The sequence below is a fragment of the Pelophylax lessonae genome (assembly GCF_965119305.1).
Source record: "Pelophylax lessonae genome assembly, chromosome: 9".
Taxonomy (NCBI): domain Eukaryota; kingdom Metazoa; phylum Chordata; class Amphibia; order Anura; family Ranidae; genus Pelophylax; species Pelophylax lessonae.
The window spans coordinates 240,522,147-240,535,290 of record NC_138776.1 but is presented as its reverse complement, the minus strand read 5'-3'; the positions used below and the strand labels follow the sequence as shown (position 1 = coordinate 240,535,290).

The window sequence follows — 13,144 nt, the reverse complement described above, 5'->3', positions numbered from 1 at the left end:
ACCAAAAGGCCCAGCCCAGGAGGCAGGTGTGGGGGAAAAAAAAAAAAAGCATGCAAAAGTGCCATACTAAAAACAATGAGTTACCCCAAAATTGATTTTCTGGCACCCCTGGACTACTACTCTATGGGCACAAGCACCGCAGGCTCTTCTCAGTGCCCAGTACTGTCCTTTTACTACAAGATATCCTCAGTCTTTAAGGCTGACCCTGGGCTGACTCAACCAGAAGGGCATACTGTGAGAGCAGACTGTCATGGACCCACCCCTGCACCCAAAGTATAATGGTGTGAGGAGTGGAGCTAATGTCATCACATCATCACCACTCTGCATGGCGGACTGCCCACCGCCGGGGAGGAAGCAAAGTGTAGGAAGACCCCGAGAGCCATAAGGACCAGGAAAAAGTATTTAGGCAGGAGCTGCAGAGGATTGTAGGTGTGGCAAAACTGCGCTAGTAGGAGGGGCTTCTAACGTAGCCTACTCACTGTGTACACTGCAACAATTGCAACAGTACTTGTACCCAAAAGGTATTTTGTCATTACGGTTCTTAGGAAGAGTCTAAAGCCTACACACGCAACGATTATCGGCCGACCGATGGTCCGTCTTTTGTCCAGAGTGGCGTTTTGTTGGTTGGAATGTGCCTAGACTGCACACGAATTTTCTCGCCCGACAAAATTCTACTTCAGAAGTGATGTCATGTGTTGGTTTGTTTTCTTTGTGTTCTTTCTTCACTGAGCATGCCCAGACTTGCTCATCAGATTTTTCCCTGTCGAAATCTGTACTGACTGCAGGAAAATCGGCCGTGTTTTGACGGACAAAAATTTTATAGCCTGCACACCACATTTTTTTCGGCCGAAAAGTCGGAGTCCGTTGTCGGAAGCATCATGCTAACAAGCCGAAAATCGGCAGATCGGTCGTCAGACGAAAATTCCCTGCCGATTTTCGACGCATGTGTACGAGGCTTAACATAGTCATATAACGTTTAGAAAAATCATTTGTGGATTTGAAACACTTCCATTACATATCCGTTTCTGCACGCAGCCTATCTACCTACTACTAAGCAACCAGCAATTGTTGTACAATATAGGATAAGGAATGCAGTGGTCAGGAATATGAAATACACAGCATAATGTATATAGATCAGGGGTTCTCAGAGGTCAGGAATGCGCAACACACAGAGCGCCAGGGGTCAGGAGTGTAGAACCATAACAGGCGGTCAGGGCAGCCATTAGAAAATGTGGGGCCCCTTACAAAGCTTTAGACCTGGGTCCCCCAGGCATGGCCCCCAATATTCCCCAGGGCCCACCCATTGGCCATCACAGCACAGGCCCACATCCTGCAAGATTGTCAATTTACTATTGTGACTGGTCTAACAGCTTCTCACCAGACCAGTCTACAGTGAGCACTGAGCAGTCCTGCAGGCTACATGCAGCTAACCTGCAACTGGCGTGTTCCCCAAACCAGCATCCGGTCTGCAGGTAGAGGCAGAGTGCATATGAGATCTAACTAAGTGAGCTGCAACGGCTCACTCCATGGTCACCCTGCTTTAGCAATTGCTAGGTACTACAGCAGCAGCAACTCAGTCTTGTTGGTTGGGGCCAGCATAGGGAAGGGTTAACACCCCTGTAACATTTGTTTGCTATCTGGGCCCCTGTTCAGAAGATTTCACCTCACTTTCTGTCCTTGTGACAACTGGATTGTGACAATTTTGACTTTTTGTGGAAACAAGGATTGGTGAGAAAGCTTCATTGGAGACACCTTTTTCCTATGATAACTCTTACAGGGGTGAATTTCCCTTCCTACATGTAGATTTCCTCTCACTTCCTGTTGTCTCCCTCTGTAAATAGGAGTCATCTGTAAGTCGGACGTAACCCGGGGACCGCCTGTACAGATCTTCCTCCAGTAAACATACCCCCGCAAAATATAGATCCCCACCACTCAAGTAAAGATCTCCGCCTTGGTACCACTCCTTCCCAGTACAAACTACATATCCCCCCACCACCAATTAGTACAGCTACCCCAAAATACTGATTTCCCCCTTTAGTACAGCACCTGTAACAGTAAGGATCCCCTCCCTAAATACAGCAACCCTCCCCAAGATCTCCCCCTTAGTACCCCCCCCCCCCCCCAAGTACAGCTCACCCCCAAGTGAAGATCTCTCCTCTTGGTACAGTTCACCTCCCAGTAAAGATATTCCCCCTTTAGGGCAGCAAAACCCCCACCCCGTATGCATTTCCGCCTTAGTACATTTACCCCCAAGTAAATATCTCCCCTCTTAATACAGCTCACCTCTGAATCAAGATTTCTCCTCCTTAGTATAGCGACCCCCTCCCCAAAGTAAAGTTCCCCCCCCCTTAGTACAGCTGCCCCCTAATAAAGTTCCCCCCTTTTTAGTTCAGACCTTCCCCCCCTTAGTACATCTACTCCCCAATACAGATTACCGCCTTACACAACTTCCCAGTAGAGATCCCCCCCCCCCAGTACAGATCCCCCCACTTTGTTAGTACAGTTCTCCCCAGTACAGATATACCCCCATTAGAGTTCTCCCTCACCTTAATACAAATGTCCCCCTTTATGAAACACATTCAGCAGGCTCCCTCGCTCTGAACTGCAGTTGCCTGGGTTTAGACCTGACGGGCACATAGGAGACGGCTGCAGTGTTTTAGATATGCAACGTCTGTCAGCGTTTGCCGCTGTACCATGCATGCCCCTGCTGTACCATGTATGCCCCTGCTGCACCATGCATGCCCCTGCTGTACCATGCATGCCCCTGCTGCACCATGCATGCCCCTGCTGCACCATGCATGCCCCTGCTGCACCATGCATGCCCCTGCTGCACCATGCATGCCCCTGCTATACCATGGATGCCCCTGCTGCACCATGGATGCCCCTGCTGTACCATGCATGCCCCTGCTGCACCATGCATGCCCCTGCTGCACCATGCATGCCCCTGCTGTACCATGCATGCCCCTGCTGTACCATGCATGCCCCTGCTGCACCATGAGAGAGGGCAGCACTGACGGGTCTTTATTACAGGAAGCTTCTGCATAGAGGAAAAGGGTCACATTGGGTAACTACACAGATCTGGAAAAATACACAAAGCACACCAAGATTCATGCAAGAATACAAAAACGTCATATATTGCAGATTAAGGATTAAAATAATTGGTAATCTGCAATACAATATATTTTTGTTCTTGGGTTTCGATCTGCTAGATGGTGTGCTATAATGATGTAATCCACGAGTTTGTGTGACACAACGTGTGCACTGCAATGCTAAGGTGTGGAAAGGCCTAAAGCAAACATCAGTTCCAGTAGAAGGATGTTAGATCTTAATGGGAATGCTGACTGTTACTCTAAGCAATCCTTAACAGGCAAGACAAATAAAGTCTCCTGCGCTTGAGTGCTGTGTAAAAAAGGACAGCTGTTTACATGGCTTCTAGGATCTTGCCGCTACAGAGCCCAGCATTCCTCCTTACCAGGGCCTACTGTACTACAACTAGGGGCACTATAGAGCCCAGCATTCCTCCTTACCAGGGCCTACTGTACTACAACTAGGGGCACTATAGAGCCCAGCATTCCTCCTTACCAGGGCCTACTGTACTACAACTAGGGGCACTATAGAGCCCAGCATTCCTCCTTACCAGGGCCTACTGTACTACAACTAGGGGCACTACAGAGCCCAGCATTCCTCCTTACCAGGGCCTACTGTACTACAACTAGGGGCACTACAGAGACAGAGCCCAGCATTCCTCCTTACCAGGGCCTACTGTACTACAACTAGGGGCACTACAGAGCCCAGCATTCCTCCTTACCAGGGCCTACTGTACTACAACTAGGGGCACTATAGAGCCCAGCATTCCTCCTTACCAGGGCCTACTGTACTACAACTAGGGGCACTACAGAGCCCAGCATTCCTCCTTACCAGGGCCTACTGTACTACAACTAGGGGCACTACAGAGCCCAGCATTCCTCCTTACCAGGGCCTACTGTACTACAACTAGGGGCACTACAGAGACCAGTATTCCTCCTTACCAGGGCCTACTGTACTACAACTAGGGGCACTACAGAGCCCAGCATTCCTCCTTACCAGGGCCTACTGTACTACAACTAGGGGCACTACAGAGCCCAGCATTCCTCCTTACCAGGGCCTGTTATACTACAACTAGGGGGACTACAGAGTATTATTGGTAACTGGTTGCCAGATGTTACTGCACATCACTGCTCACTGATTGGTTGCTAGAGCTTACTGCGCATCATTATCGCTCTCCCATTGGTTGCTAGAGGTTACTGCACAACATTATTGGTAACTGGTTGCCAGATGTTACTGCACATCACTGTTCACTGCTTGGTTGCTAAAGGTTACTGCACATCATTAATGCAAAGAAGTCCTCTTGCTAGATTAAAAGTGTTGTCTTGCATTGCATTTGCAGCAGAATTTGGGCAGAAAAGATGGGGGTTAATAAAGCCGAGCAGGATTATATTCAAAAACAGTACTGTCAGTGATCATAGCAAGCAGAGAGGCAGAGAGCAGTGATCATTTAGTGGCTAAAGAAGTGAAAGTTCAACACAGCAGGGCAAATGAGCTAATTCCGATTGTTAATCACACAACATACCATCTGCCCGCTCATCCATGCCGACCAGTGTTACAGGCAGTGCTTGTAATGCTGTTAAAAAACAGAGAGGAGAGAAGCGTGCTAACAGATAAGCGGTTCAAACAGACATAACTCTCACCGCCTACCGGCTTTCCTTATCCATGCTGCCTTAGGATTGTCACTGTCTCCTCTCTGCGATCCTCTTTCACTCCTCGGACCCCGGCCACTGCTCATTAGTGTGTCTCTCCATTGTGCCAGTTCTGCTTTCAGGCAAGTACACCACTTGTTAGTGCTTCCCTTTCCCTTCAGCTGCATGTGACAGGGAGCGATTTTGAGGATGAGTGTGTATTCCGGGGGCCAGAGAGAGCACTGATAGCTCCGCTATCCTCTCCTCTCCCGCGCCGCGAGGAGGAGCTCCGTGTTCCACAAGCCCGGCCGCCGCCAACAACTCATTAAGCGCCGCCATGTCACTTCTGTCCCCGCCCCCGGAACTGACGTCATTAGGTAATCGATTTTTCAATCACCCTGAATCGATGCAGAATCACGAAGGATCGATTCAGCGATTATATTCAGCAGGCCTACTTTACAGACACATGAACTTTAATGGCATCCCAGTCTTAGTCTTCGGGGTTCAATATTGAGTTGGCCCACCCTTTGCTGCTATAAAAGCTTGAACTCTTCTGGGAAGGCTGTCCACAAGGTTTAGAATTGTGTTTACGGGAATGTTTGACCATTCTTCAAGAAGCGCATTTATGAGGTCCAACACTGAAGTTGGACGAGAGGGTCTGGCTCACAGTCCCCACTCTAAAGCCCCGTACACACGTAGCGATTGTCGGCCAAACGATCGGCCGTCTTTTGTCCGGTGCTGTCCTGTCGGTTGAAAAGTGCTAAAGACTGCACACGAATTTTGTCGGCCAACAACAGCCGACTGCAGAAGTGATGTCATGTGATGGTTAACTTTCCGTGTGTTTTTTATTCTCTGAGCATGCCCAGTCTTGCTCATCTGCTGTTTGTCGGCCGAAATCTGTACTGACTGAGGAACAATCGGCCGTTCTGGTGTTGGCCAACAAAAATTTTAAAGCCTGCACACCAGATTCTGTTTGGCCGAAAAGTCGCAGTCGGTTGTCGGAAGCATCATACTAACAAGCCGACAATCGGCCGTTGGCCGAATATTTACGGCCGACAATCGCTACGTGTGTACGGGCCTTAATTCATCAGAAATGTGTTCTATTGAGTTAAGGTCAGGACTCTGTGGAGGCCAGTCAATTTCCTCCACCCCAAACTCGCTCATCTGTGTCTTTATGGACCTTGCTCATGTTGGAACAGGAAAGGCCATCCCCAAACTGTTCCCACAAAATTGGGAGCATGACATTGTCCAAAATGTCTTGGTATGCTGATGCCTTAAGAGTTTCCTTCACTGGAACTAAGGGGCCAAGCCCAACCCCTGGAAAAAAAAAACCCACACCATAATCCCTCCTCCACCAAATTATTTGGAACAATGCACAAAGCAAGGTTCATAAAAGACATGGATGAGCGAGTTTGGGGTGAAGGAGTCCTGACCTCAACCGGATAGAACACCTTTGGGATGAATTGGAGTGGAGACTGCGAGCCAGGCCTTCTCGTTCAACATCAGTGCCTGACCTCACAAATGAGCTTCTGGAAGAATGGTCAAACATTCCCATAGACACACTCCTAAACCTTTTGTACAGTCTTCCCAGAAGGGTTGAAGCTGTTAAAGCTGCAAAGGGTGGGCCAACTCAATATTGAACCCTACGGACTAAGACTGGGATGCAATACAGTATAGCATCAAGTCAATTAAACTCCTGGGATATTGATCTGGTCAGTTAAGTAGCAGAGGGGGTTGTTAATCACGTTCAGCTGCTTTGGTGTTAAGCTGCTTTGGTGTTAATAAAATTAAACAGGGGCATTAGATGGGCAACAATCGGACGACCTCCAAGACAGAATGGTAGAGGCCACTGAAATGTTTTTTCCTACTCCTCTATCTTTTCTGACTGTTTTTCACTAGTTTTGCCTTTGGCTAGGGTCAGTGTCACTACTGATAGCATGAGGCGATACCTGGACCCTATAGAGGTAGCACAGGCAGTCCAACTCCTCCAGATGGCACATCAATAAGTGCCATTGACAGAAGGTTTGCTGTGTCTCCCAGCACAGTCTCAAGAGCATGGAGGAGATTCCAGGAGACAGGCAGTTACTCTAGAGGCACTTTTCCACTGCAAGTACCGGCTCGGCTCTACTCGGCCCTGCTTGGCCTGGTTTGCTTTTCCACTGCTGGTACCGCATGGTACTGTGTTGGAACAGTTCAGTACGGTATGGTATGGTTTGCTTTTCCACTAAAGTAGTACTAAAGTTAAGTGGGTGGGATAACAACGGGTGGGTGGGATTCTCTGACCAATCAGTGGCTAGTAGTGACTGCATGCAAAGGATTGTGGGATATGGTACCAGTTATGGTACCTGTTGGAACCACAATCGAGGTGGTACTGTTTTTGAGAGCCGTACCGTTCGGTTCCATGCAGCAGAAAAGCGCCGCCGTACCGTACCGAACCGTTCCTACACCGTACCATGCGGTACCAGCAATGGAAAAGCACAAAAGCGAGCCGAATGGTTCGGTTCCATGCAGTGGAAAAGCACCATAGGAGAGCTGGACAGGGCCGTAGAAAGTCCTTAACCCATCAGCAGGTTCGGTATCTGCTCCTTTGTGCAAGAAGGAACAGGATTGAGCACTGCCAGAGCCCTACACAGTGACCTCCAGCAGGCCACTGGTGTGAATGTCTCTGACCAATCAGAAACAGACTTCAGGAGGGTGGCCTGAGGGCCCAACGTCCTCTAGTGGGCCCTGTGCTCACTGTCCAGCACCGTGGAGCTTGATTGGCATTTGCCATTGAACACTATAATTGGCAGGTCCGCCACGGTGCCCTGTGCTTTTCACAGATAAGAGCAGGTTCACCCTGAGTACATGACAGCCATGAAATGGTCTGGAGAAGCCGTGGAGAACATTATGTTGCCTGTAACATTGTTCAGCCTGACCAGTTTAGTGGTGGGTCAGTGATGGTCTGGGGATGCATATCCATGGAGGGACGCACAGACCTCTACAGGCCAGACAATGGCACCCTGACTGCCATTAGGCATTGGAATAAAATCCTTGGACCCATTGTCAGACCCTGTGCTGGCGCAATGGGTACTGGGTTTCTCCTGGTGCACGACAATGCCCGGTCCCATGTGGAGAAAGTATGCAGAAAGTTCCTGGAGGATGAAGAAATTGATACCATTGAATGGCCCCCAACCTCACCTGACCCAAGCCCGATAGAACATCTCTGGGACATTATGTTTCAGCCCATCCGATGCCGCCAGGTTGCAGCTCAGTCTGCTCAGAAGCTCAGTGATGCCCTGGTCCAGATCTGGGAGGAAATACCCCAGGACACCTGGGGTATCTCATTAGGACCATGCCCCGACACTGTCAGGCATACATACAAGCACGTGAGGGCCGTACAAACTACTGAGTACCATTTTGAGTTGCTGCAATGAAATTTCAGCAAAATGGACTAGCCTGCTGCATCATTTTTTCACTTTGATTTCAGCCCTCTGTAGGATGATAATTTTTATTTCCATCAAACGACGTGACATCCTTTCCTTCCTAACACAATACCCAGTCCATACCAGTATAGATATCCACCATGATATTTTTTCCTATTGATATCTGATGTGTTTTCAAAGTGTTCCTTTCATTTTTTGAGCAGTGTATACTATATATATATATATATATATATATATATATATATATATATATATATATATATATATATATATATATATATATATTCAGTGGTGCACTGAAATTTCGGCCACCAAAATTTTCGGCCGAAAATGGGCTTATTCCATTTCGGACGAAAATGGGTTAAAAATGCCGATACTAAAGATACCCGCCGCGGGCGCAGCGCAGGTTTCAAAAGACGCGCCTCTGGCCTGCGGCCCGCCTCCCGGTGATGTCACTACTACTACGATGTGCATGAATGAACAGACCCGGCGGGCGGGCGGGCGAGCGGCTGCTAATAGCTGTAACTATGTGAGCGATTCACTTCCCTATCAGGTGGGTATCTCCGCTGACAGGGAAGTGAAGCGCTCACTTAATTATAGCTATTAGTGGCCGCTCGCCCGCCCGTCGGGTCTGTTAGTTCATTCATGCACATCATAGTAGTAGTAGTGACATCAACGGGAGGCGGGCCGCCGGCCAGAGGTGCGTCTTTTGAAACCTGCGCTGCACCTGCGGAGGACATCTTTAGTATCGGCATTTTTAACCCATTTTCGGCCGAAAATTTCATTGGCCGAAATTTCGGTGCACCACTAAAAAGTGGGTCTTTTGAAAGGAAGAACACAGGAAAGCAGAGAGTAAGGAGACTGCATCATTGGGATGGGGAGGGACGCTGAGACGGGGGGACGCTGAGGTGAGTTTACCAATGGTATTAGAATTATGCAGCATGAGGGGGTTAATGTATTGCCACTGCTGATCACTGATGCATTAGTGACCGACCAGTGGCAATACATTAACCCCTTTGTGCTGCATTAGTGCAACCAGTGTTAATTAACACTGATACTGGTTGCACTAATGCAGCACAAAGGGGTTACTTAACTGCCACTGTTCGGTCACTAATGCAGCGTATTGGTGGTGATAGAGGAGAGCGTATTAGTAGTGATAGAGGGGAGCGTATTGGTGGTGATAGAGGGGAGCGTATTGGTAGTGATAGGGGGGAGCGTATTGGTAGTGATAGGGGGGAGCGTATTAGTAGTGATAGAGGGGAGCGTATTGGTAGTGATAGAGGGGAGCGTATTGGTAGTGATAGAGGGGAGCATATTAGTAGCGATAGGGGGGAGCGTATTGGTAGCGATAGAGGGGAGCGTATTAGTAGCGATAGAGGGGAGCGTATTATTAGTGATAGGGGGGAGCGTATTATTAGTGATAGGGGAGAGCGTATTAGTAGTGATAGGGGGGAGCGTATTGGTAGCGATAGAGGGGAGCGTATTGGTAGCGATAGAGGGGAGCGTATTGGTAGCGATAGAGGGGAGCGTATTAGTAGTGACAGAGGGGAGCGTATTGGTAGTGATAGAGGGGAGCGTATTAGTAGTGACAGAGGGGAGCGTATTGGTAGTGATAGAGGGGAGCGTGTATATTAGTAGTGAATAGTGATAGAGGTAAAGGTAAGTGTGTATACTAATAGTGATAGAGGTGAGTGTGTATATTAATAGTGAATAGTGAGAGATTAGTAGTGATGGAGGTAAAAGTGTGTATATTAGTAGTGACAGAGGTGAGTGTATTAGTGGTGAATAGTGATAGAGGTGAGTGTATTAGTGGTGAATAGTGATAGAGGCGAGTGTATTAGTGGTGAATAGTGATAGAGGTGAGTGTATTAGTGGTGAATAGTGATAGAGGTGAGTGTATTAGTGGTGAATAGTGATAGAGGTGAGTGTATTAGTGGTGAATAGTGATAGAGGTGAGTGTATTAGTGGTGAATAGTGATAGAGGCAGTGGTGCGATTCAGCGGGTTCACACCGGGTTCCATAGAACCGGTTACTAAATTTCTGCAAGTTCGCAGAACCGGCCGTTCCCTCTAAGCTGTGCGCCTGCGCGGACGCGCAGTACAATTGAAGGTCCCGCACAGCCGGAGACGTGGCGGCCAGGGAGCAGAGCAGTGCGCCCCGAGCCCGCCCATTCTCTGACAATAGCGAATGAAAATTCGTTTTTGTCACACGGATCCTCCTCCTGGCCAATCAGGGAGCGGGTCCTCCCGCTTCCTGATTTGCCGAAAGGCAAATCCTGTGTCATTGGCCGAGGAGGCGGGAGGACTGAGGAGACGCGGGGAGCCGGGGACTGAAGAGAAGCTGCCGTGACCGTCCGTGAGGTAAGTACACGGGTCTCGCGGGGGGAACGCTGGCACTCTGCAATCATTGGGGGCAATGCTGTGGGCACTGTGCATTGAAAGGGGGGCACGCTGGTCACTGTGCATTGAAAGGGGGGGCACGCTGGTCACTCTGCATTGAAAGGGGGGGCACGCTGGTCACTGTGCATTGAAAAGGGGGCACGCTGGTCTCTCTCCATTGAAAGGGGGGCACGCTGGTCTCTCTGCATTGAAAGGGGGGCACGCTGGTCTCTCTCCATTGAAAGGGGGGCACGCTGGTCTCTCTGCATTGAAAGGGGGGCACGCTGGTCTCTCTCCATTGAAAGGGGGGCACGCTGGTCTCTCTGCATTGAAAGGGGGGCACGCTGGTCTCTCTCCATTGAAAGGGGGGCACGCTGGTCTCTCTACATTGAAAGGGGGGCACGCTGGTCTCTCTGCATTGAAAGGGGGGCACGCTGGTCTCTCTCCATTGAAAGGGGGGCACGCTGGTCTCTCTGCATTGAAAGGGGGGCACGCTGGTCTCTCTCCATTGAAAGGGGGGCACGCTGGTCTCTCTACATTGAAAGGGGGCACGCTGGTCTCTCTGCATTGAAAGGGGGCACGCTGGTCTCTCTCCATTGAAAGGGGGGCACGCTGGTCTCTCTGCATTGAAAGTCGGAACTGGTTACTAAAATTTTTGAATCCCACTATTGGGAGTGTGTATATTAATAGTGAATAGTTAGAGATTAGTAGTGACAGAGGTGGCCTGGTGATCTGTGCTCCATACACACACACAGAGCATTGCAGATCCTTATCACCATTATACAGAGACTCCAGCAGTGCAGAGGAGATCGCCCAGCTCCTATACATTCCTATATACAGTATAGTGATCCCATCCCCTATACCCCCCATTACTGCACTCCTATGGAGAGAGGAGGAAGGAGCCCCCAGACATGCATACACAAGCCCCGCCCCTTTACCTGAACCCCAGTTACCTGCAATGGAGTGGGCTCCGCCCCCCCGTCCACGGAGGACAGCTGGACGGTGACCAGAGCCATGTCCGCCGGTCAGTCGGGCCGCTGAGAGAAGACTTCCCGGAGCTCCCCGCAGTCTCTGTGTGTCTCAGTCAATCAGGAAGACAGAAGAGGAGGACAGCCCATTGAAGGAGGAGCGGGAGGGGTCGGAGAGGTATGTGAGGGGGAAGAGAGGAGAAAGTGACATGGCCCTACAAGGAGGGAAGAGCCGGGGGGGAGGAGGAGTGAGGGAGGGGTCATAGAACATTTCTCACCACTCAGTCCTGACTGAGGAGGGGATGAGGAAGGACCGCATAGCTCTGTGTGTGAGGAGAAGTTGAGGTGATTGTAGGGAGAAGTCACATGACAGGTCTGGGGTTCTGATTGGTCACAATACCTCTGGGGTTCTGATTGGTCCCAATAACTCTGGGGTTCTGATTGGTCACAATAACTCTGGGGTTCTGATTGGCCACAATATCTCTGGGGTTCTGATTGGTCGCAATATCTCTGGGGTTCTGATTGGTCACAATATCTCTGGGTTTTCTGATTGGTCACAATATCTCTGGGGTTCTGATTGGTCACAATATCTCTGGGGTTCTGATTGGTCACAATATCTCTGGGGTTCTGATTGGTCACAATATCTCTGGGGTTCTGATTGGTCGCAATATCTCTGGGCCCCCATTCACACCTTTCGCAGATTCTTTCGCGCTTCTTCTTGGCCTGTTTTCTCTTTCCTTCATTGACGGACGCAGCTCCTGATCTTCCTAACCATTGGGTTATACTGCCCCCCCTACAGGAGTAGGACAACTGCCGGACTGGGCGACGGGCTGGAAAATCTAGATCCAGTTGGTCGGCGGCGACATAGCCCCCACCCGACGGGGGCTGGCCTAGGAGTTAAACGCCCTTTGCAAGGTCACATATGACCGGGTCTCGGCCCAAGTCGCAGCGTTCCTCCTGGCCAACAATCAGAGGCGTTCTGTCTGAAGCAATGCCCACCTGGTTCCTCGTATGATAAGTAGCTATCCCCTCACTCCCCCTTGAGGGTTGGGGGTGGATGTTGGCCCCTCCATGGGACGGTTGGACCCCTGGGTTCACCTCCTTCTCACCTCCTTCTCGTTAGGCACCCCCCTCATTGGTCTGGTGGTCCCTGTGGGGCGTCTCGCCCCCATCCACACCCCCTTCACTGACGGTAGGGCTGTAGGGTGGGGTGCTGTGCTGACGATTGGGTCGGTGGGGCGACCAGACGATTAGCTGTGGGGGGGGGTTGTACCTGGTGGGGGCTCCTAGCAGTGCCCCCCCCCCCCCTCCTGCCTGTGCTGTTTTTTGAGGCCTAGGAATCCCTCCTGGGAGCCTAGTGGTGCCGCCATTTTCTTGTAGCCTGTGTGCTTAATGCATGTTTCTGTAGGTGGCCATTTCTCGGTAGTTTGCCATTGAAAAGAGCAGTGGCCATGACAATGGAGCCCTTTGGGCGGTGATTTCGGCGGTGAAGGGCACCGATTTCGGCGGTGGGAGCCCCTCTTCCTCCCCTTGTGCTGACTCCTGGATCTTTTCATTTCCTGATCGCCTACTTGCAATTGCAGATTCTCCTGGTAGCTGCAGGTTCTGTGGGTTGGTGAGTCTGGTGGGGTCCTCTCTACTGAGGATCGACTGGTGAT

The 13,144-nt window shown here is 50.2% G+C and overlaps 1 protein-coding gene across 1 annotated transcript in view; it reads right to left on the bottom strand.

The window, feature by feature from the left end:
- The window catches only part of SSH3 (slingshot protein phosphatase 3), an 84,969-nt gene extending 73,411 nt beyond the window's left edge, over positions 1 to 11,558 (bottom strand). Inside the window, exon 1 of the mRNA XM_082266765.1 lies at positions 11,472 to 11,558. Coding sequence (XP_082122891.1) covers positions 11,472 to 11,534 — 63 coding nt within the window. The 5' untranslated portion in view covers positions 11,535 to 11,558. The remainder of the gene's footprint in view (positions 1 to 11,471) is intronic.
- Between the last annotated feature and the right edge of the window lie 1,586 nt (positions 11,559 to 13,144).